The 25,863-nt window shown below is 42.3% G+C and overlaps 1 protein-coding gene across 50 annotated transcripts in view; it reads right to left on the reverse strand.

The window, feature by feature from the left end:
- Nucleotides 1-25,863, reverse strand: part of LOC110529554 (protein 4.1) — a 110,955-nt gene that overhangs the window by 42,253 nt on the left and 42,839 nt on the right. For 37 of the 50 annotated variants that reach the window (XR_016497643.1, XR_016497653.1, XR_016497647.1 and 34 more), the window contains 2 exons: nt 14,981-15,549; nt 13,937-14,167 (listed from right to left, as the gene is read on the reverse strand). Coding sequence is in view for 36 of the 50 variants with exons in the window: in XM_090242797.1 (XP_090098923.1) it covers nt 13,937-14,167; nt 14,981-15,535 (786 nt within the window). In the remaining 14 variants the exon portion in view is untranslated. Of the gene's footprint in view, nt 1-13,936; nt 14,168-14,980; nt 15,550-25,314; nt 25,501-25,863 lie in introns of those variants that run through there. The other 13 variants (XR_016497646.1, XR_016497642.1, XR_016497651.1 and 10 more) reach the window with 1 other exon arrangement.

The raw sequence follows: 25,863 nt of genomic DNA on the forward strand, positions 1-25,863 counted from the left end.
CACAGTAAAACAAGTTCTATATCGACATAACCTGAAAGGCCGCTCAGCAAGGAAGAAGCCACTGCTCCAGAATATCCATAAAAATAAGCCAGACTACGGTTTGCAACTGCACATGGGGACAAATATCCTACTTTTTGGAGAAATGTCCTCTGGTCTGATGAAACAAAAATAGAACTGTTTGGCCATAATGACCATTGTTATGTTTGGAGGAAAAAGGGGAAGGCTTGCAAGCCGAAGAACACCGTCCCAACCGTGAAGCACGGGGGTGGCAGCACCACGCTGTGGGGGAGCTTTGCTGCAGGAGGGACTGGTGCACTTCACAAAATGGATAGCATCATGAGAACAGAAAATTATGTGGATATATTGAAGCAACATCAAGACATCAGTCAGGAAGTTAAAGCTTGGTCGCAAATGGGTCTTCCAAATGGACAATGACCCCAAGCATACTTCCAAAGTTGTGGAAAAATGGCTTAAGGACAACAAAGTCAAGGTATTGGAGTGACCATCACAAAGCCCTGACCTCAATCCTATAGAAAACTTGTGGGCAGAACTGAAAAAGCATATAACAAGGAGGCCTACAAACCTGACCGTTACACCAGCTCTGTCAGGAGGAATGGGCCAAAATTCACCCAACTTATTGTGGGAAGCTTGTGGAAGGCTACCCAAAATGTTTGACCCAAGTTAAACTATTTAAAGTCGATGCTATCAAATACTAATTGAGTGTATGTAAACTTCTGACCCACCGCGAATGTGATGAAAGAAATAAAAGCTGAAATAAATCAATCACTATTATTCTGACATTTCACATTCTTAAAATAAAGTGGTGAACCTTACTGACCTAAGACAGTGAATTTTTACTAGGATTAAATGTCTGGAACTGTGAAAAACTGAGTTTAAATGTATTTGGCTACGGTGTATGTAAACTTCCGACTTTAACTGTATGGACCACAAAAAAATGTGTTAACCAAAACAAAATATAGTTTTGATTTTAGATTCTTCAAAGTAGCCACCCTTTGCTTTGACGACAGCTTTGCACTCACTCAACCAGCTTCAAGAGGAATGCCTGGATGTGTGTTTTGGATCATTGTCCTGTTGAGAAACAAATGACAGTGGGACTACACGCAAACCAGCGCTGCAGAATGCTGTGGTGGCCATGCTGGTTAAGTGTGCCTTGAAATCTAAATAAAATCAGACCGTGTCACCAGCAAAGCACCATCACACCACCTCCATGCTTCACGGTGGGAACCACACATGCAGAGATCATCCGTTCACCTACTCTGTCTCACAAAGACATAGCGGTTGAAACCAAAAATTGGGACAGATTTCCACCGGTCTAATGTCCATTGCTCACATTTCTTGGCTGACGCAAGTCTCTTCTTCTTATTGGTGTCCTTTAGCAGTGGTTTCTTTGCAGAAATTCGACCATGAAGGCCTTAGTCATGCAGTCTCCTTTGAACAGTTGATGTTGAGATGCGTCTGTTACTTGAACTCTGAAGCATTTATTTGGGCTGCAATTTCTGAGGCTGGTAACTCTAAATGAACTTATTCTCTGCACCAGAGGTAACTCTGGGTCTTCCTTTCCTGTTTGCACCTGCACTTGAAGAAACTTACAAAGTTCTTGGAATTTTCCAGATTAACTGACCTTCATGTCTTAAAGTAATGGACTGTCATTTCTCTTTGCTTGTTTGAGCTGTCATGTTTTTTTTTTACCAAATAGGGCTATTACAACAAGTCTATCTTCTGTATGCCACCCCTACCTTGTCACAACACAACTTACTGGCTCAAACGCAATAAGAAATTCCACAAATTAACTTAACAAGACATCTGTTATGTGACAACCTCATGAAGCTTGTTGAGAGAACGCCAAGAGTGTGCCAAGCTGTCATCAAGGGAAAGGGTGGCTACTTTGAAGAATCTCAAATATAATTTCATTTGTTGAACACTTTTTTGTTTACTACATGATTTCATAAGTGTTATTTCATAGTTTTGATGTCTTCACTATTGTTCTACAAATGTAGAAAATAGTAAAAATAAAGAAAAACCCTTGAATGAGTAGGTGTCCAAACTTTTGACTGGTACTGTATACTGACATTACAATAACGAGTAAAACCATCTGATATGTGGAGCTGGAGAAACAATACATGATCTCAAACGGAGAGAGAGAGAGAGGAAAAAAAAGACTGATTTGAGATGCAGGCTAGAGTGGTATAGAATTCAGCCACAAACCTGTCCAATCATAACAGCTATACCATGCAGAGACGATGAGAGCCATTTAGTGAGCCAAGACTGGCTGCCTTGATGTGTTCAGCCTCTCTATCCTACCTCTTACAGGGCACACCAGAATTTACTAAGCAACCATGCTAATGATTACCTGGCTCAAGATCAAAAATGAAATAACCATAATTTATTGCATTCTAGAGATGGGCCTAAATCAACAATAAATCCTTTAACCAAGCTGAGATTTAGACCTACCAAATACAGTATAAGCAACGTTGTCATGGTCCCTGAGAGAAGCAGAGTCAGCAAAATGGTTAAATCTCATCTCCCTGATGTTCGTCTCTGTGCACTCCTCTCCCTGCTGTGTGTTCTAGATGGTCGGGTGATTCTCATGAAACCAGTTTTAAACCAAGACAGTTGCAAACATGATGCATCTGCAACAATCAACTGTCATTCTGAAGACTGAGATGCCTAGTTTATGGCACAGTTATCTTTTAAATCAATGTTGCATATTCACCCGAATTTTGTGCATTTTCAACCCAAATTCTCATTAGCGAAATGTGTCCAGATAAAATTTTTAATTTTATACAATTTTACTTTAGAAAAAACAAACTTATTTGAATAAAACAAAATATGTTGCCGTTTGTCCAATAAATCATAAAAATAGTATACTGGTTGAAGTTTACAGCAAACTAATCTGTATGTAAAATATTGTCTGGACATGTTTCTCGTTACATTAAGACTTTTTGAAGTTGCTGTAAACACTATAATCTTTTATTTTAAAAAAATATTTAAAAATGACCCACGAATCTAGAGAACAAGTTAAACTTAAATTTCTTCACTTAAATGCCTTCAAAACGAGAATCTTATTCTCAAACGCCCCCTTTACAACGCTTGACCTTCTCATTAGCGAAATTACTAAAAAGCTCAAAATGGGGAGAAAAAAACTCAGAACCATTACCTTAATGGAAAAAACAATCATAATTAAAATCATTTCAAAAAAATAAAAAATAATAATTTAAAAAAAATAATACTAATACAATTTTTAAAAATAGGCAAATTGGCGCCCATAAACACTGATTTCCGATTGCTATGAAAACTGCCCTAATTAAATCGGCCACTCCGATTAAATCGGTCAACCTCTAGTCACTAAAGTAACTTATTCGAATCCAGGCTGGATCACAACTGTCCGTGATTGGGAGTGCCATAGGGTGGCACACAATTGGCCCAGCGTGCTTCTTAACGGACTTGCCTAGATAAATAAAAAGGCATGAAAAGGGCTTTAGTGATGTGGTCTCGTCATTGCGTTCTCCTATTACTTCCAGATTGCGACAAGGACATTACCGAAACACACCTCATTACAGCAATTTTTAGGATGTTTTTGGTAATGTGAACCTTAATGTAATGATAATAAGCTCTTTCTAATGTAGTCAATAGGTGTGCTGTGCTGGTAGCTTTATTTACTAGGACCACTGCTCACACCTACTGTATAGATGTTTTGTAAAACAGTTATTTGATAAAGTAGGGGTTGTTAAGAAATATGGGTGTATAAACCATTTAATTTACTTAAAGCCACCCTCTGGAGTTTGTGTTTAAGTAAACAACCCTGCCACTTAGAGGATGTGTACCTGTTTTAGCACTTACCTATATTGTAGTTTGAGAGCCCAAGACAGTTGTGTCAATGTCCCCAAATATTTAGATATGATATGCCTATAAAGTGTTATGCCATGTGCCCATAGGATACCATTCAATTTAGATAGATACTCTTAAAATACATTAGTGCTTACCCCCCAAAAAATAAACATCCAAAAGTCCAATTCAAGGTAGAAAGGAAGAATTGGAGAAGTCAACAACAGAAGCTGCGATGTATTTTTGCTCACTATAATCCATTATACAAGATGCCAGTAGGTGAATGACGTCTCGATGTCAAGCTGGCATCTTCCTGCTGTCGAGGAAGACATCAAAATAAATCAAATCTTATCTTAACTCCTTTCGACCTCCATTTAGTTCTTTGGTTGTTTTTATTGGTAAGCACTTCATGATTTTTGTCAAAGTTGAGCACCCCACCATCCCTTTGATTGCTGAAGTGCAAAGGCCCACCAGAACTCACATCTAAAATACCTTACAACCATACATAACCACTTCCTAACAAACTAAGTGGCTGTAAAGACATAAGCATATAAAACCAAAAAAATCTTAAGTCCACTTTTGACATTGAAAAAAAACATGCATGTAGTTATAGTACTTGTGCCAAAATAAGGGGTGATTTCTCAACTCTCAACCAGCTTCATGAGGTAATCACCTGGAATACATTTCAAGTAACAGGTATGCCTTGTTAAAAGTCATTTGTAGAATTTCTTTCCTGAACCTGGACAAATCAGCTGGGCTAGAAAATCTGGACCCTCTCTTTCTAAAATTATCCGCCGCCATTGTTGCAACCCTTATTACAACCCCTGTTCAACCTCTCTTTCGTATTGTCTGAGATCCCTAAAGATTGGAAAACTGCAGCGGTAATCCCCCTCTTTAAAAAGGGGGTGACACTCTAGACCCAAACTGTTATAGCCCTATATCCACCCTGCCTCTCTAAAGTCTTCGAAAGCCAAGTCAACAAACAGATTACTGACCATTTTGATTCCCACCGTACCTTCTCCGCTGTGCAATCCGGTTTCCGAGCTGGTCACGGGTGCACCTAAGCCATGAATAAAAGACAGAACTGTGCAGCCGTCATCAACCTGGCCAAGGCTCAGACCTGGCCAGTCTCAATAGCCTTGGTTTCTCAAATGACTGCCTCACCTGGTTCACCAACTACTTCGCAGACAGAGTCCAGTGTGTCAAATCGGAGGGCCTGTTGTCCGGACCTCTGTCAGTCTATGGGGGTACCACAGGGTTCAATTCTCGGGCCGACTCTTTTCTCTGTATATATCAATGATGTCGCTCTTTCTGCGGGTGATTCCCTGATACCATTCTGTATACATCTGGCCCTTCTTTGGACACTTAACTTCTCTAGGGTAGGGGGCAGTATTTGGAATTTTGGATGAAAAGTGTGCCCAAATTAAACTGCCTTCTACTCAGGCCCAGAAGATAGGATATGCATATAATTGGACTGATTTGGCAGGCAAAAACCTGAGAAAAATCCATTCAGGAAATAGGATTGTTGTTTGTTTGTAGTTTTCTATTCAATGTCATTACAGTATCCATTGACTTAAGACTCAAATTGCAGTTCCTATGCCTTCCACTCGATGTCAACAGTCTTTATAAATTATTTCAGGCTTGTATTCTGAAAAATGAGGGAGTAAGAGCAGTCTGAATGAGTGGACCCTGCCGTGTCAGAGCTTTTTCATGCGCGCGACCGAGAGAGTGCCTTTCTTGTTTACCTTTTATATTGACTATGTTATTGTCCAGATTAAATATTATCGATTATTTAGGCTAGAAACAACCTGAGGATTGAATATAAACATTGTTTGACATGTTTCTATGAACTTTACGGATACAATTTGGATTTTTTTGTCTGCCTGTTGTGACTGCGTTTGAGCCTGTGGATTACTGAAGAAAACATGCAAACAAAGAGGTTTTCAGATATAAAGACACTATCAAACAAAAGGAACATTTATTGTATAAATAAATGTCTTGAGTGCAACCATATGTAGAGGTAAGTGATTCATTTTCTCTATTTCTGACTTGTGTAACTCTTCTACTTGGCTGGTTACTGTTTGTAATGATTTGTCTTCTGGGCCATGTTCTTAAATAATTGTAAGGTATGCTTTCGCCGTAAAGCATTTTTGAAATCTTACAGTGGTTGGATTCACAAGTTAATAATATTTAAACCTATGTAAAATAGTTGTATTTTTCCTGAATTTTTATAATGAGTATTTCTGTATTTGAATTTGGCGCTCTGCAATCTCACTGGATGTTGGCCAGGTGGGACGCTAAAGTCCCACATAGCCTAGAGAGGTTAACTAACCTCCAAACGAGCTTCAATCCCATACAACACTCCTTCCGTGGCCTCCAACTGCTCATAAAAACGCTAGTAAAACTAAATGCATGCTTTTCAACCGTTCGCTGCCCGCACCCGCCTGCCCGACTAGCATCATTACCCTGGACGTTTCTGACCTAGAATATGTGGAGAACTACCTAGGTGTCTGGTTAGACTGTAAACTCTCCTTCCAGACTCATGTTAAACATCTCCAATCAAAAATGAAATCTAGAATTGGCTTTCTATTTCGCAACAAAGCCTCCTTCACTCACGCCGCCAAACTTGCCCTACCGATCCTATCTACAAAATAGTTTCCAACACTCTACTCAGCAAACTGGATGCAGTCTATCGCAGTGCCATATGTTTTGTTACCAAAGCCCCATATACCACCCACCACTGCGACCTGTATGCTCTAGTCGGCTGGCCCTCGCTACATATTCGTCGCCAGACCGATTGGCCCCAGGTCATCTAGAAGTCTACGCAAGGTAAAGCTCTGCCTTCTCAGCTCACTGGTCACGATAACAACACCCACCCGTAGCATGCGCTCCAGCAGGTATATCTCAGTCATTCCCAAATCCAACACCTTTGGCTGCCTTTCCTTCCAGTTCTCTGCTGCCAGTGACTGGAACGAATTGCAAAAATTATATTTCCCTTGCTAACTTTAAACATCAGCTATCGGAGCTGCTAACCGATCGCTGCAGCTGTATATAGTCCATCTGTAAATAGCCAGCCCAATCTACCTACCTCATCCCCATAGTTTTTATTTACTGTTCTGCTCTTTTGCACACCAGTATCTCTACTTGCACATCATCGTCTGCTCATTTATCACTCCAGTGTTACTCTGCTAAATTGTAATTACTTTGCTACTATGGCCTATTTATTGCCTACCTCCTCACCCCATCTGCACACACTGTATATAGACTTTCTATTCTATTTACTGTACGCTTGTTTATTCCATGTGTAACTGTTGTTGTGTCGCGCTGCTTTGCTTTATCTTGGCCAGGTCACAGTTGTAAATGAGAACTTGTTCTCAACTAGCTTACCTAGTTAAATAAAAAGGTGAAATAATACAAATAAAATATGCATTTGAGCCAATCAGTTGTATTGTGACATGGTAGGGGTGGTATACAGAAGGAAGCCCTATTTGGTAAAAGACCAAGTACACATTATGGCAAGAACAGCTCAAATAAGCAAAGAGAAATGACAGTTCATCATTACTTTAAAGACAAGGTCAGTCAATGCATAAAACTCCAAGAACTTCAAGTGCAGTTCCAAAAACCATCAAGTGCTATGATGAAAATTGCTCTCAGACCGCCACAGGAAAGGAAGACCCAGAGTTGCCTCTGCTACAGAGGATAAGTCCATTAGATACCATCCGCAGAAATCGGCAATTAACTGCACCTCAGATTGTAGCCCAAATAAATGCTAGAGTTCAAGTAACACACATCAAAATCAACTGTTCAGAGGCAGTCTCCTCTGAACAGTTGATTTTGATGTGTGTTACTTGGGCTGTGAATTAGGCCTTCATGGTCAAATTGCTGTAAAGAAACCACTACTAAAAAGGACACCAATAATAAGAAGACTTGCTTGGGCGAAGAAACACAAGAAATGGATATTAGACTGGTTGAAATCTGTCCTTTGGTCTGATAATTCCAAACGCGATTTTTGGTTCCAACCGCCGTGTCTTTGTGAGACGCAGAGTAGGTGAATGGATGATCTCCACATGTGTGGTTCCCACCATAAAGCATAGAGGTGGTGTGATGGTGCTTTGCTGGTGACAAGGATTTATTTAGAATTCAAGGCACACTTAACTAGCATTGCTACCACAGCATTCTGCTGCAATAAACCAAGAAGGAGAGTGATGAGTCCTGCATCAGAAGACCTGGCCTCCACAATCACCTGACCTCAACCCAAATGAGATGGTTTGGGATGAGTTGGACTGCAGAGTGAAAGAAAAGCAGCCAACAAGTGCTCAGCATATGTGCCAAGAGTGTGCAAAGCTGTCATCAAGGCAAAGGGTGGCTACTTTGAAGAATCTAAAATATATTTAGATTTGTATAACATTGTTTTTGGTTACTGCATGATACCATGTGTTATTTAATAGTTTTGATGCATTCACTATTATTCCATAATGTAGAAAAAGAAAAGAAAAATCGTTGAATGAGTAAGTGTCTCCAAACTTTTGACTGGTAGTGTATAGAAAATAAAAACAGAAATGTCACATTTACATTAGTATTTTGACCCTTTAATCAGTACTTTGTTGAAGCACCTTTGGCAGCATCGAGTGTTCTTGGGTATGACGCTACACGCTTGACACACCTGTATTTGGGGAGTTTCTCACATTCGGGTTGGATGGGGAATATTGCTGCACAGCTAGTTTTAAGTCTCTCCAGAGATGTTCAACCCGATCAAACATCTGGCCTCTGGCTGGGTCACTCAAGGACATTGAGACTTGTCCCGAAGCCACTCCTGCGTTGAATTGGCTGTGTGCAACAGGTCGTTATCCTGTTGGAAGGTGAACCTTCACCCCAGTCTGTGGTCCTGAGTAAGTTTTTATCAAGGATCTCTGTACTTCGCTCCATTCATTGTTCCCTCGATCCTGACTAGTCTACCAGTCCCTGCTGCTGAAAAACACCCCCACAGCCTGATGCTGCCACCACCATGCTTTACCATAGGGATGGTGCCAGGTTTCCTTCAGATGTGATGCTTGGCATTCAGGCTAAAGAGTCGAATATTGGTTTCATGAGACCAGAGAATCGTGTTTCTCATGGTCTGAGAGTCTTTTGGCAAATTCCAAGCGGGCTGTCATGTGCCTTTTACTGAGGAGTGGCTTCTGTCTGGCCACTACCATAAAGGCCTGATTGGTAGAGTGCTACAGAGATGGTTGTCCTTCTAGAAAGTTCTCCCATCTCCACAGAGGAACTCTGGTCACTCTGACAGAGCTCCATTGGGTTCTTGGTCACCTCCCCAGACTGCTCAGTTTGGCCGGGTGGCGAGCTCTAAGGAGAGTCTAGGTGGTTCCAAACTTCTTCCATTTAAGAATGATGGAGGCCACTGTGTTCTTGTTGGTACCTTTCCCCAGATCTGTGCCTCGACACAATCCCGTCTCAGAGCTCTACGGACAATACCTTTGACCTTAAGGCTTGGTTTTTGCTCTGACATGTACTGTCAACTGTGAGACCTTAAATAGACAGATGTGTGCCTTTCCAAATCATGTCCAATTAATTGAATTTACCACAGGTGGATTCCAATCAAGTTATAGAAACCTCAAGGATGATCAATGGAAACAGGATGCATCGGAGCTCAATTTCAAGCCTCATAGCAAAGGGTCTGAATACTTATGTAAATAAGGTATGTTTATTTTTAATACATTTGCAAACATTTCTACAAAGCTGTTTTTGCTTTGTCATTATGGGGTATTGTGTGTAGATTGCTGAGGATTTTTATTTAATCAATTCTCGAATAAGGCTGTAAAGTAACAAAATGTGTAAAAAGTCAAGGGTTATATTATATATATATATATATATATATTTGTTGTGAAATGCCAGTTTGGTGAGAATCATCCAGTCACCACCTGTCCTGTGTTTACAGGTTGATGTCCTGTTGAGATCATCTGCAGAAGCAGCAGCACATAGCAGAGAAGCTATAAATAGTCCCAGGGTCGACCAGTAGCATGGGAGGAAATAACAATGGGCCTGACATGAAAACCTGGCAATCTATTCAACAGGATTATACGTTACGCTCTCCTCTTCCTGTACTAAACAACATTACGTTAATGAGGCTCATCGAATAAGGAGAGGCTACAGTCAGTGCTGTGGACAGCTCCAATACATCCAGGGGATGGGTGCACTGTACTGTTTTCTCCTGGGACAATACTAAGTAAACATGACAATGGTTCTGAATCTTAGCGCAGAGATACAACTCAGCCAGGGGTGTCAACCTCATTCCATGGAGGGCCTAGTGTCTGCTGGTTTTAGGTTTTTCCCTTTCAATTAAGACCTAGACCAGTGGTTTTATATTTTATTTCACAGTTCCTCTGTAGTTCCCAAACGGTGGGGCGCGCCCCGAGAAACTCAGTCCGGCTTTCAACTTACTCTTGAAAAGTGTAATTGGGTAGTGCATCATCTGTTTTCCTCGTCATGTTAGTCATTGTATACCTTAGAGCTATTTAGAACTTGTCAAATGTCCAAAATCAACTAGCCCATGTCAGCTAACATTTTTTTGCCCATAGACATGGCAAAATATATATAATTGCAAGAAAATGTACTTTAAATCTGCTAAATGTTCTGTACCCCTTGAATTGTTTTTTCAGAAAATAAGTGTGAACAGTTTGTGTGATGAACAGTGCTTGTGTACATAGAAATAGATTTGGGGGTGGGGGGGTGGGGGGGTGGGGGGGGGGGGGGGGGAGGGGCAGGATGTTCTCCAATGCTGGAAGGGGAGCCTGAGTGAAAACGTTTGGGAACGCCTGACTTAAGACAACTAGATGAGAAGAGTTCCTTAATAATCAGTGGCCTTAATTCATCAATCAAGTACAAGGGAGGAGTGAAAACCCGCAGGCCCTCAGTGGAATGAGTTTGACATGTGAACTAGGCTATTAATCTGTCAGAACACAGGATTAAAAGGTAGGCTATTTTGTCCTCTGAAGGATAGAAAAAAGGCAATTACCACAAGCTTCAAAATAACCTTGGAACTCCTCACAATATACACTATAGTAAACACTTGAAACATCTGGTCTGACTTCTATCACCATTGTTCAACACTATGTGACTCATTTCAGGAAACTAGGCGTATGTCACACGTCACTACTTCACAGGAGCAGCATTTGAACGTAAGCAGATTTTTTTTTATCAATATGTTTTTGGGGGCAGAAATGCCGTCTGGAAAATTTGAACTTTCATGTGCCTTAAACTTGTATTACATCCATAAATACAAATAAAATGGGTAAATTACGATTCTAGTTGGTTTAGCCATGGGAAAAAAAAGCAGGAACCTTCCCACTAGCCATGAATGGCTGTGATAATGGCTGGGCATGCCGAGAGATGAGTTTGGATTGGTCTGCCACGTAGCAAGCTTCTGTCTTTTACGTGAGCTGTTCAGTGTGCATTGACAGTCCTTCCTACAATGCTGTTTTTGAAAGATATAACATTAGCCATCGAGAAGTACAAAAGTTTTGGTACTTTTCTCAACATTGATGCCCTGAATTTAGCAGGCGCCATCGACAGATCAGTAGGAAAAAGTGATGGGCTACTTTCTGCACACGCCACAGTCAGTGTTAAAGCGTACTGTTCTTTAGCTAGCAAACATTAGCTTGCTGTCTCGCTAACTAACGTTACATGTACGATCGGTGAAGTAATATTATTCGAATCAGAAATCCATTTGCATTGCTAGTTATAGCCTAATGTTAGCTAGCTAACATTGAACCTAGTTTGTTAGCTTGCGCTACCTGCAGATTCATACTACAGCTATGACAATGTTTGTAATGGTAGTATGAGTTGGGGTTATTCTGGTTCATTGTTTAGTTGGCTAGCTACAAGTCCAAAGAAAAGACAATGGATTATTACAGGACCCATCAAAATAGCAGGTGTGTCTGGGGGTGATTACGGCCATCAATTGTATTTCATGAACATGTGTACTGTCTACTCTAGGCAATAGAGACCCACCCACTTAGCTAGATGAGGGGGTTATAGCATTTCCTTCACATGGGACCCATCAATTCAGCCAAGTGTGTCAGGTAAGCATAATCTGGACACTTTCTGTTTTTGATATTGCAACTATGCAAGCACTATTACTGTACCGTTTACACCTTCTGTATCCTGTGCATGTGATAAAAAAAAACACATTTTATTTGATATAGTGTGTTTACACCACATGGCCTCACATGTGAATCCATAGAGATGGATGGGACTAAGAGGGTGTGAACAATGCTGAATGGGTGTAGACAAAGAAGAGCTCTCCAGTAGGTACCAAAACATTAAAGGGCCATTTTCTCAAAAGTGGGGTTGCAAGTTTATCAACTTTCAAAGCAAAATTACTTTCCCATTGTTCCTCAACTGCAGTGTATGATATACCATTTTATAGCTCTGAGTCTCTACTTTCATCCAATGTAAAAAAAAATAATAATAAAAAAAACACATTTTTTTGCAACATAAGACCGAATCAAGGCGGTCGGTCACATATGATCTGAAGTGATCAGAAACTATTATATTTGGGGTCTCGTCCAGGATCTGGACTTTGATATAGTGTGTGTTACTTTGCTTAGAACAATGGGATAGACTTAATTCCATCTCTAGGGGCGCTATTTCATTTTTGGATAAAAAAACGTTCCCGTTTTAAGCGCGATATTTTGTCACGAAAAGATGCTCGGCTATGCATATTCTTGACAGTTTTGGAAAGAAAACACTCTGAAGTTTCAGAATCTGCAAAGATTTTGTCTGTAAGTGCCCCAGAACTCATTCTACAGGCGAAACCAAGATGATACGTTAAACAGGAAATGAGCAGAATTTCTGAAGCTCTGTTTTCTAATGTCTCCTTATATGGCTGTGAATGCGACAGGAATAAGCTTAGACCTTCTGCCGTTTCCCCAAGATGTCGGCAGCATTGTGACGTATTTGTAGGCATATCATTGGAAGATTGACCATAAGAGACTACATTTTCCAAGTGTCCGCCTGGTGTCCTGCGTCGAAACTGGTGCGTAAAGCCATGTGCAAGTATTTTTCCATTTGATTGAGAGGGGAAACCATGCTTCCACAAACGATATATCATCGAAGAGATATGTGAAAAACACCTTGAGGATTGATTCTAAACAACGTTTGCCATGTTTTCAGTCAATATTATGGAGTTAATTTGGAAAAAAGTTCGCGTTTTGAGGACTGAATTTTCGGGTTTTTTTGGTAGCCAAATGTGATGTACAAAACGGAGCTATTTCTAATACACAAAGAATCTTTTTGGAAAAACTGAGCATCTGCTATCTAACTGAGAGTCTCCTCATTGAAAACATCTGAAGCTCTTCAAAGGTAAATTATTTTATTTGAAGGCTTTTATGTTTTTGTTGAAATGTTGCATGCTGGATGCTAACGCTAATGCTAACGCTAAATGCTACGCTAGCTAGCTACTTTTACACAAATTATTGTTTTCCTATGGTTGAGAAGCATATTTTGAAAATCTGAGATGACAGTGTTGTTTACAAAAGGCTAAGCTTGAGAGATGGCATATTTATTTCATTTCATTTGCGATTTTCATGAATAGTTAACATTGTGTTATGCTAATGAGCTTGCTGATAGATTTACACAATCCTGGATACAGGGGTTTTTTCATAGCTAAACGTGACGCAGAAAACGGAGCGATTTGTCCTAAACAAATAATCTTTCAGGAAAAACTGAACATTTGCTATCTGAGAGTCTCCTCATTGAAAACATCTGAAGTTCTTCAAAGGTAAATGATTTTATTTGAATGCTTTTCTGTTTTTTTTGTGTAAATGTTGCCAGCTGAATGCTAATGCTACGCTAAATGCTACGTTAGCCATCAATACTGTTACACAAATGCTTGTTTTGCAATGGTTGAGAAGCATATTTTGAAAATCTGAGATGACAGTGTTGTTAACAAAAGGCTAAGCTTGAGAGCTAGCATATTTATTTCATTTGCGATTTTCATGAATAGTTAACGTTGCGTTATGGTAATGAGCTTGAGTCTGTATTCACGATCCCGGATCCAGGATGGGGAGATCAGAAAGGTTAAGACACTCACCTCCACCTCACAGGGGAACTGGCTTCCATCCAGCATGATCACATGACACATCACCATCTTCACCTTCTTGGTCAGTTTCAGAGGCGACTTGATAAAATAACGCCCTCCCTCGGGCTTCAAGCTCTCTTCCTGGTCTTTCTTCTCCTCTCCTCCTTCCTCTGTTTCTTTTTTCTCCTCCTCCGCTGCACTCTTCTCCTGAGATTTCTCTGATGCTTTCTCCTCCTTAGCAGGCTAGACACAAATCACCAAGAGGAGAAATCAGAGACAGAACAACCCTTTAAATCCATGCAGGCCATTTTGTCAACAGTGATTTGTCAAAGAGTAGCCTAGTTCTGCTTAGTGCCATAGATTGTTGGCACGGCTGTGAGAAACAAGAGTGTAACTTTGATCGCAGTACACACTGCTTTTAACCAGCAGAACTCATGTTTTCCATTGGCCTGATCACCGCAGATGATGTCATCGGGTGGATAAAAATTTAAACATGGACAAGGGTTTGGCTGGAATATCGACAAGCACAACGAGGAGATGTTTCTCCTGCAGCATAATAGCTTGCAGGGATCCCAACATAATACAAACGTCTTATTAAATAATATCTATAAAAGACCAATAAGGAGAACATTCAACATCTCTATACTAATAGAGCAGTACCTTCTCTGTGACTGATGAATAATATTGCATCAACAGACATTGTTTTTTTAAACTCATAACTCCTAACTTCAGGGTTGCAAAGGATGAACCTTGGCAGAGAGCTCTAGTGGATTGAAATAAGTGGCACACATTCCTCAGGGTCCCTGCTTGGCTTGCTGTGGTTGAATCAAGTTGGGTGACTGCAAGGTCAACAATGACACACTACTGTCAGTAAGCCAGCAGAGAAGCAGACCATCTCAATAAGTAAAGCTACAGTAAACATAGTAATCTGGGTTCTCACCTGCCAGGAATCCATCTAAATCTGAGAATAGTTTAATTGAAAAACCAATGCAAAGATAATGGAGAAACAGTAAGGGGTGTGTAGAGAATTTATATGGCGAATATCGGCTAGCATACCTGAGTTTCTGCACTGCCAGTGGAATGATTCTCCGCTTGTTCCTCTGAATTCACTTCCTCTTTCTGTTCTGGCTCCGCCTCGCCGTTCACTTGCTCTTCTTCAACCTGTGGCTCAGCTGCTGTGGTCGATGATGTCTGCTCTGCTTCGACCTGCTCCGCCTTTTCACCCTCCCCCTTCAACAGAACCACACCTCCCTCTTCCTTGGGTGTCACCTGGCTCTCTTTGGGTCCCACCGTGCTCTGAGACTTTTGCCTCTTAAGCCATGGAGGGAGGAACCTGGAGATGCCTTTCTTCTCTGAAGCTGGTGGTGAGGCTGGGGGCTCCTCTCCCTCCGGTCCTGTGGCGTTGTCGGCAGGCTGGGCCTCCTCCTGGTTCTCCTTTGCCTCTGCTGAGTCTGTGGCCAGAGCGGGGCTTTCGTTGGACTGCTCGGCGGCCTGAACGACCTTGACCTCGTCTGTCTGGTTGGTGGCTGGTCGTTCAGGTTTTGCAGGCTGCTCCTCCGCCTTCTCCGGCTCTTTTTTCACCTCTGTTTCAGATCCCACCTCTGTCGTCATGGTCCCCAGTCACACTGCACACAGCGAGAGAGAGCGCGAGAGAGCGAGCGAGAGAGCGCGAGAGAGAGCGCGAGAGAGAGCGCGAGAGAGAGCGCGAGAGAGAGAGCGCGAGAGAGAGAGCGCGAGAGAGAGAGCGCGAGAGAGAGCGCGAGAGAGCGCGAGAGAGAGCGCGAGAGAGAGCGCGAGAGAGAGCGCGAGAGAGAGCGCGAGAGAGAGCGCGAGAGAGAGAGCGCGAGAGAGAGAGCGCGAGAGAGCGAGAGAGAGAGCGAGAGAGAGAGCGAGAGAGAGAGCGAGAGAGAGAGCGAGAGAGAGAGCGAGAGAGAGAGAGAGAGAGAGAGAGCGAGAGAGAGAGCGAGAGAGAGAGCGAGAGAGAGAGCGAGAGAGAGAGCGAGAGAGAGCGCGAGAGAGAGCGCGAGAGAGAGCGCGAGAGAGAGCGCGAGAGAGAGCGCGAGAGAGAGCGCGAGAGAGAGCGCGAGAGAGAGCGCGAGAGAGAGCGCGAGAGAGAGCGCGAGAGAGAGCGCGAGAGAGAGAGCGAGAGAGAGCGAGAGAGAGCGAGAGAGAGCGAGAGAGAGCGACAGAGAGCGACAGAGAGCGAGAGAGAGCGAGAGAGAGCGAGAGAGAGCGAGCGAGCGAGCGAGCGAGAGAGAGCGAGCGAGAGAGAGCGAGAGAGAATACAGTTAAACCAGAAGAAGATAACACAGCTAGTGATGTGAGTACATATGATAGTCTATTAGCAAACAGATGTCATGTTGCAGGTAGGTCAAAGTGTAAATCAATTATATTAGTTATTTTATCATGTAACAACTGAAAAAAAACAGATGACGCAATAATAATCAGCTGTACGTTTGTCAGCCGTGATTCCTTTTGACAGATTTCGCTGACAAATATTGGAGCTCACTAAAATGGCATGTGCAGTGGCCATCGATGGCTGGTTGCTAAGGAGCTAACTGTTAACTGCATCCCCCACCAGAGAGGAGCAGTAGCCACAGGCAGAACCAGGCTTCAACCCAAATATCAGTGACAAGGACACGGCTCTGCACAGCGCACTTACTCAACATGACAACAGGACTCAAAAGTTAAGAGATTCAGGTTTGCCACTATCACTGTACCGTTTACACCTTCTGTATCCTATGCATGTGAGAGAAAACATTTTATTTGATATAGTGTGTTTACACCACATTGCCTCACATGTGAATCCATAGAGATGGATGGGACTAAGTCTAAAGAGGGTGTGAACGATGCTGAATGGGTGTAGACAAAGAAGAGCTCTCCAGTAGGTACCAAAACATTAAAGGGACATTTTCTCAAAAGTGTGTTTGCAAGTTTATCAACTTTCAAAGCAAAATTACTTTCCCATTGTTCCTCAACTGCAGTGTATGATATACCACTTTCTAGCTCTGACTCTCTACTTTCATCCAATGTAAAAAAAAAAAAAAATAATATTTTTTTATCCTCTCCATTTCACAGAAAAGGGCACAGCTCAAAATAAATCACAGAATGATAGAGCCGAGAATCTGGATAATGGTTTTAGGAGAATATTGGAGAATGTGAATCCGACAGATTGTTTTGGAAGCATCATGTTCCAGAGAGAAGGACGTACAGGTGAAGTCGGAAGTTTACATACACTTAGGATGGAGTCCTGCCCTTTTCCGCATTGCGTCAAACAACATTGACGAATACGCTGATTCGGTGAGCGAGTTTATTATCAAGTGCATCAGCGATGTCGTACCCACAGCAACAATTAAAACATTCCCAAACCAGAAACCGTGGATTGATGGCAGCATTTGTGCAAAACTGAAAGTGCAAACCACTGCTTTTAACCAGGGCAAGGTGACCGGAAAAATGACCGAATACAAACAGTGTAGCTAATCCCTCCGCAAGGCAATCAAACAAGCTAAGCGTCAGTATAGAGACAAAGTAGAGTTGCAATTCAACAGCTCAGACACGGGAGGGATGTGGCAGGGTAAGCGTCAATCACGGATTACAAAAAGAAAACCAGCCCCGTTACGGACCAGGATGTCTTGCTCGCAGACAGACTAAACAACTTCTTTGCTCGCTTTGAGAACAATACAGTGCCACTAACACGGCCCGCTTCTAAAACCTGCGGACTCTCCTTCACTGCAGTCAACGTGAGTAAAACATTTAAACGTGTTAACCCTCGCAAGGCTGCAGGCCCAGAAGGCATCCCTAGCTGCGTCCTCAGAGCATGCGCAGACCAGCTGGCTGGTGTGTTTACGGACATATTCAATCAATACTTATCCCACTCTGCTGTTCCCACATGCTTCAAGAGGGCCACCATTGTTCCTGTTCCCAAGAAAGCTAAGGTAACTGAGCTAAACGACTACCGCCCGTAGCACTCACTTCCGTCATCATGAAGTGCATTGAGAGACTAGTCAAGGACCATATCACCTCCATCCTACCTGAAACTCTAGACCCGCTCCAATTTGCTACCCACCCCAATAGGTCCACAGACAACGCAATCGCAACCACACTGCCCTAACCCATCTGGACAAGAGGAATACCTATGTGAGAATGCTGTTCATCGACTGCAGCTCATCATTTAACACCATAGTACCCTCCAAACTCGCCATCAAGCTTGAGACCCTGGGACTCGACCCCGCCATCTACAACTGGGTACTGGACTTCCTGACGTGCCGCCCCCAGGTGGTGAGGGTAGGTAGCAACTCCACCCCGCTGATCCTCAACACTGGGGCCCCACACGGGTGCAGTTCTGAGCCCTCTCCTGTACTCCCTGTTCATCCACGACTGCGTGGCCATGCACGCCTCCAACTCAATCATCAAGTTTGAGGATGACACTACAGTGGTAGGCTTGATTACCAACAACGACGAGACGGCATACAGGGAGGTGGTGAGGGCCCTTGGAGTGTGGTGTCAGGACAATAACCTCACAACAAAACAAAGGAGATGATCGTGGACTTCAGGAAACATCGGCAGGACGGTAGTGGAGAGGGTAGTAAGTTAAATTCCTCGGCTTACACATCCTGGACAAACTGAATTGGTCCACCCACACAGACAGCGTGGTTTAGGCGCAGTAGCGCCTCTTCAACCTCAGGAGGTTGAAGAAATTTGTCTTGTCACCAAAAGCACAAACGTTTACAGATGCACAATCGAGAGCATCCTGTCAGACTGTACCACCGCCTGGTTTGGCAACTGCGCCTCCCACAACCGTAAGGCTCTCCAGAAGGTAGTGGGGTCTGCACAACGCATCACCGGGGGCAAACTACCTGCCCTCCAGGACACTACAGCACCCGATGTCACAGGAAGGCCATAAAGATCATCAAGGACAACAACCACCCGAGCCACTGCCTGTTCACCCCGCTATCATCCAGAAGGCGAGGTCAGTACAGGTGCATCAAAGCAGGGACCGAGAGACTGAAAAACAGCTTCTATCTCAAGGCCATCACTAACATTGAGTGGCTGCTGCCAACATACTGACTCAACTCCAGCCACTTTAATAATGTAAAAAATGTACACCAAGGCACTTTAACCTGTTAGATCTCTAGGGGCGCTATTTCATTTTTGGATAAAAAACGTTCCCGTTTTAAGCGCGATATTTTGTCACGAAAAGATGCTCGACTATGCATATTCTTGACAGTTTTTGAAAGAAAACACTCTGAAGTTTCAGAATCTGCAAAGATATTGTCTGTAAGTGCCCCAGAACTCATTCTACAGGCGAAACCAAGATGATGCAGCAACCAGGAAATGAGCAGAATTTCTGAAGCTCTGTTTTCCATTGTCTCCTTATATGGCTGTGATTGCGCAAGGAATGAGCCTACACTTTCTGTCGTTCCCCCAAAGTGTTAGCAGCATTGTGACGTATTTGTAGGCATATCATTGGAAGATTGACCATAAGAGACTACATTTTCCAAGTGTCCGCCTGGTGTCCCTGCGTCGAAATTGGAGCGTAAAGCCAGGTGCAATTATTTTTCCATTTGAGAGCAAGGAGAAACCAGGCTTCCACGAAGGATATATCATTGAAGAGATATGTGGAAAAACACCTTGAGGATTGATTCTAAACCACGTTTGCCATGTTTCAGTCGATATTATGGAGTTAATTTGGAAAAAAGTTTGCGTTTTGAGGGCTGAATTTTCGTTTTTTTTTTTTTTTTTTTTTTTTTTTGGTAGCCAAATGTGATGTACAAAACGGAGCTATTTCTAATACACAAAGAATCTTTTTGGAAAAACGGAGCATCTGCTATCTAATTGAGAGTCTCCTCATTGAAAACATCAGAAGTTCTTCAAAGGTAAGTTATTTTATTTGAAGGCTTTACTTGTTTTTGTGATAGTTCCCTGCTAAATGCTAACGCTAATGCTAACGCTAATGCTAACGCTAAATGCTACGCTAGCTAGCTACTGTTACACAAATGATTGTTTTCCTATGGTTGAAAAGCATATTTTGAAAATCTGAGATGACAGTGTTGTTAACAAAAGGCTAAGCTTGAGAGCTAGCATATTTATTTCATTTGCGATTTTCATGAATAGTTAACGTTGCGTTATGGTAATGAGCTTAGGTCTATAAATAGAATCCCGGATCCGGGTTTGGTCGTCGCAACAGGTTAAACAATGCCTCATACATTTTTACATATGAGTAATGTAAGTTATACTGTACTCGATACCATCTACTGCATCATGCCTATGCCGTTCTGTATATTACTCATTCATATATTTTGTATGTACATATTCTTTCATTCCTTATACAAACAAGTGTAAAGGTAGTTGTTGTGAAATTGTTAGGTTAGATTACTCGTTGGTTATTACTGCATTGTCGGAACTAGAAGCACAAGCATTTCGCTACACTCGCATTATCTGCATGTGACAAATAATATTTGATTTGATTCATAAAAACTCGTTTTTCAACCACTCCACAAATTTATTGTTAACAAACTATAGTTTGGTAAGGCGATAAGGACATCTACTTTGTGCATGACAAGTCATTCTTCCAACAGTTGTTTACAGACCGATAATTTCACTGTATGACAATTCCAGTGGGTCGGAAGTTTACATTCACTAAATTGCCTGTGCCTTTAAACAGCTTGGAAAATTCCAGAAAATTATGTTATGGCTTTAGAAGCTTCTGATAGGCTAATTGACATGATTTGAGTCCATTGGAGGTGCACTTTTTGTAGGCCTCCACAAGTCTGGTTCATCCTTGGGAGCAATTTCCAAACGCCTGAAGGTACCACGTTCATCTGAATAAACAATAGCACGCAAGTATAAACACCATGGGACCACGCAGCCTTCATTACCGCTCAGGAAGGAGACGCGTTCTGTCTCCTAGATATGAACGTACTTTGGTGCGAAAAGTGTAAATCAATCCCAGAACAGCAGCAAAGGACCTTGTGAAGATGCTGGAAGAAACAGGTACAAAAGTATCTATATCCACAGTAAAACAAGTCCTAAATCAACAACCTGAAAGGCCGCTCAGCAAGGAAAAAGCCACTGCTCCAAAACCGCCATAAAAAAAGCCAGACTACGGTTTGCAACTGCACATGGGGACAAAGATCGTACTTTTGAGAAATGTCCTCTGGTCTGATGAAACAAAAATAGACCTGTTTGGCCATAATGGCCATCGTTATGTTTGGAGGAAAAAGGGGGAGGCTTGCAAGCTGAAGAACACCATCTCAACCGTGAAGCACAGGGGTGGCAGCATCACGTTGTGGGGGTGCTTTGCTGCAGGAGGGACTAGTGCACTTCACAAAATAGCATGAGCATGAGGACAGAAAATGATGTGGATATATTGAAGCAACATCTCAAGACATCAGTCAGGAAGTTAAAGCTTGGTCGCAAATGGGTCTTCCAAATGGACAATGTCCCCAAGCATTCTTCCAAAGTTGTGGAAAAATGGCTTAAGGACAACAAAGTCAAGGTATTGGAGTGGCCATCACAAAGCCCTGACCTCAATCCTATAGAAAATTTGTGGGCAGAACTGAAAAAGCATATGCGAGCAAGGAGGCCTACAAACCTGACCGTTACACCAGCTCTGTCAGGAGGAATGGGCCAAAATTCACCCAACTTATTGTGGGAAGCTTGTGGAAGGCTACCCGAAACGTTAGACCCAACTATTTAAAGTCAATGCTACCAAATACTAATTGAGTGTATGTAAACTTCTGACCCACTGGGAATGTGCTGAAAGAAATAAAAGCTGAAATAAATCAATCACTATTATTCTGATATTTCACATTCTTAAAATAAGTGGTGATCCTAACTGACCTATTACAGGGAATTTTTACTAGGATTAAATGTCTGGAATTGTGAAAAACTGAGTTTAAATGTATTTGGCCAAGGTGTATGTAAACTTCCGACTGCAACTGTACCCTCTGAAATTAAAATGGACAAATTGCTGCAGGTTTGATCAATGACTCAGCCAGTCTCCATAGAGACAAATTCACCTAAATTATCTACCCTGACTAAATCAGTTTATTTCCTTTCTCCTGATTACAAATGTGATTGTATTGACAATACTAACCTTAGCTACCTCTACAATCAAGTCAGAATTGATAATTAATGTACCTGGCATTCCATGGTTCACTTCAGTTACTTTTGTCATAATCAATGAGAGGAGCACATACACTAGGCAACACACAGGGGGACTTATAAATAGAAAATGGTCCCTCGCACATGACTGGCCACTGGGTTGAGGGAGAGAAGCCATTTTATGGTCATTTTTGGGTTCTGCAAATTTTACAGCAGGTCATGTGACATGTTGACACAGGAATTAAGGCAGGCAGCAACTGAGAAGACTCCGGGGAACGGTTGAAAATATAACCAAGGAAAGGACATTCTAGTATTATTCTAACAATAAAAGGGTCGAGGGACACATTGGTAGCTAAATGTAACGGAAAGAACTGGCTAGGACACATTTCGGGCTTCTTCAGATCAGATTAGTCTTAATCAAGTTAAAACTGAAGTAAAAGACCTCTGCAACAAATCAAATGACAGAGCCCAAAAAGTAAACTGTAGATGACATGCATCAACCGTGAGCAACTTAACCCAATGAATGGCATCGTAATGGACACTGTTTCCTCACTGATGTGTGGGCTACATTTAGGACACACATACAGAAACAAATGAAGACATGCTGTGTAGGCCTAGACTACACATAAAATTGGTTCAGATTTGACCTATAAATCAATCTATTTGAAGAAATAGGATACATCTAGGCCTAATCTAATCAAGAAAATACTATTTTGAATTTAAACATCAATTCACTGTGAATAATGCACCTTGAATGTAGGGCAGGCTCAGTCTGGTATATGAAATCACAACAGAGATGACCTGAAATAGAATATTATGTTTAAAACTATTGCCTGCAGGTTCAAAACTCAACCTTGCCACAGGGGAGCGACTAGCGCGGCCATTCAGTGGCATTATGGTCTGGCCACCCCAGCAGAGTGCAGGCTAAATCAACTAATCTGCAAACACTTGCACATCATGGGAGTTTGTGAAACACAGCCTGTCAGAACCAAATCAAGGTCCTTGTCAGCAAAAAACTAAATGGCATCTTTATAGAGAGATGTGACTGACATGCTCCAGTCGCATGCCATCAGATCTTTTCTTTAATAAACTCATACCATCGCAGACATAATCCAGTAGACAGACACAATAGACCAGTGGTCAGATAACACATTCTGGTCCTGGAGGTGGGTTATGGTGTTTTTGTAAAAAAAATAAGTCTCGGTTTACGTCGTCTATATAATCGTCAGTTACCTTAGGAGAACTGTGGGTGACAGTCAGATGTATTTTAAGCGTGCGTGCGTGCGTGCGTTTGCTGTACACATCAAACTCAAGTGTAGGCTACATGGAGGTGATGAGGGACTTGGCTTATCTCCAGTCGTATCAAACCCGTCACCACAACAGCCTATCGCTTCATTACACTAATTAGACACTTTTGGACAATTAAGTGTACACCGACAACGTGTATACAAAAAGGAAATTATTTTATCTCGTTACAGACACTCACTGTGTGACAGTCTGGCTAGGTTTCCATCCAATTGAGAATATTAAAAAAAAATCTGCGTAAAGATATTTCTCATGAATGGTGTTTCTCCATCAAATGGACTTGTAGATAAAAATCAATGTGCAACGACAAAGTGCACATGAAATGACTTTTATTAAGCTTTCATGTACCGAATAAAAGTGCAATGTGTTTCCATTGAATTTAACTCTACCGCGTTAAATGGCAAATGTGCCTACTCTGATCTTGGCACCTGCGCTCTAGCCAACAACTCGCAGATACAGTGTGGGTAGTCTTGTCTACATGAGATTATGGATAAGAGTGAGCATATATTTGTCAAGGGTAGTCAAGCGTCGATCATCATGTCACCAGAATAAGACCATCAATATTTACTGGAAAGGAGCATCAAGCTTACTCACTGTGCACTTTCACCACCCATTGAAGTTCAGCACTTGTTTCATTTGTAGCCTAATAAAACTGCAGTTTCCCCGAGTCGTAGTGGGAGGACCACACACCACATCATTGTGTGATTCCAAGTTTACTTCGGTATGATGGTTCTTATAATCAATATTTGCTCATAAACTGTTTCCACCTCAATTTCTCACATACTACATTTTACCAACACAAAAGATCCCACATGCCGGATAAACAAATTGTTGGCATTTACACAACTGTGCCGAAAACATCCTGTTTCCATCACAGCTGTCATGATTTAAATATTTTGATGATTTTACTTGCATAAAAACTGGATGGAAACGTGGCTTGTGATAAACAATCTCTGGTCATTCCCAATTGACTGCAGTGTGTTTGTCGTTATTGTACTGTTCGATATGAAAATCATTATAGTCCAGGTAGTGCAGAGAGCGGTCTACTCTGTTTTGCTTAGTGTCTGCGCCCTACGAGGCATACCGTACCGGGAATGCTGCAGCTTCAAAAGGATACCGTACCGGGAATACCGTACCAGGAATGCTGCAGCTTCAAAAGGATACCGTACCGGGAATACCGTACCAGGAATGCTGCAGCTTCGAAAGGATACCGTACCGGGAATATCGTACCAGGAATGCTGCAGCTTCGAAAGGATCTGCGACAAGCATTTCCCCCTTATCCCACAACTCTACCCTCCAACCCACGACTCCACCCCAGCCTCCAATAAAAACGACACACATCCCCCAACAGTGGCAGAAGAATACTATGAAAAAACTGCCATGGCTTCCATTCTGTTTCATCTTTAGACACAGGTTAGCCATTTTATTGTAGCACGGTGTTGTTTGCGTATCAAGCGATTGAAAGAAACGCCCTCGTATCTCCTCGCTTTGTAACAATACCACATGGGGAATTTTATAATCACCAACAGAGCACACATGCATAAGGAATACTCAAGTCTTAACCACACACAAGGGCCTGACAATGATGTGCTTGGGAAAACAAGGATGTCACTGCAACAACAACCAAGACAACGCCCCTCACTGATTAGTCCAATCAAAACTCATTAAACGCGGGTACATTGCCTAGCTGAAGTCAAATTGCCAGGAAATTATTTTCAAATTCCAAAGCAAAACATTTGGTTTATCCCCATATCTACTCAACATTATGAATCACAAGTTCCTGGAATGGCTGCGTCCTGAGCACTCGGTGTCCCGCTAAACTCAAATCAGCTGATTTTGACATTCTATCAAAGTGAACGGAAGATGAACTGCATTGACTATTAGCCAGCCGCGTCAGCCTCAGAGCAGTATCCTCAGTACAGTAAGCCAGTGCACAGCTGTGGTGCAGGGCTGGGTGTGAGCACCAAGTAGCGCCTTACCGTGATCTCTCCCCTCTGATGTCCGACTCAGACTTTCCTTTCCTGTCACCTTCCTGTGCTCTATTCCAGCTGATCAGCTTCCTGCTCTACACGCTGCGGTCATTACCGCACTCAGCACCAAACTCAGGGGGACAGAGAGCCAGAGAGAAGAATGAGGCTGAGAGAGAGTGAGCCAAATGTGACAGAGAGAAATAATGGGGAGGGAGGAGGGAGAGAGTGAACGAAGGAGGCAGACCCCACCCCCACAGTGTATGTGCCAAGAGAGGGGTTGTTGGTGGACACTCGCATTCAGGGATCTCTCTCCTCATCAGTAGTGTCCTCTCTAGTCTCCTCCGGGGACACTCCAATCAAAAGCTAGTTTAATAACAGTCTCAAACCAGCTCTGTGTGGCAGAAGATCACTAACCACAAGCTTTAACATGCAGACCCACTGTGGTTTGACGCCCATCTAACCTAAATGACTGGAGTTTAAAGAGCCAGTCCTCAAATTATCAATTTTTACACATTCCAGAGCGTAGACAAGAGGTAGGCCTATTCTCAGCACAACAGA

Source organism: Oncorhynchus mykiss, chromosome 8, assembly GCF_057628025.1.
Source record: "Oncorhynchus mykiss isolate SJ-2025 chromosome 8, ASM5762802v1, whole genome shotgun sequence".
Classification (NCBI taxonomy): Eukaryota; Metazoa; Chordata; class Actinopteri; order Salmoniformes; family Salmonidae; genus Oncorhynchus; species Oncorhynchus mykiss.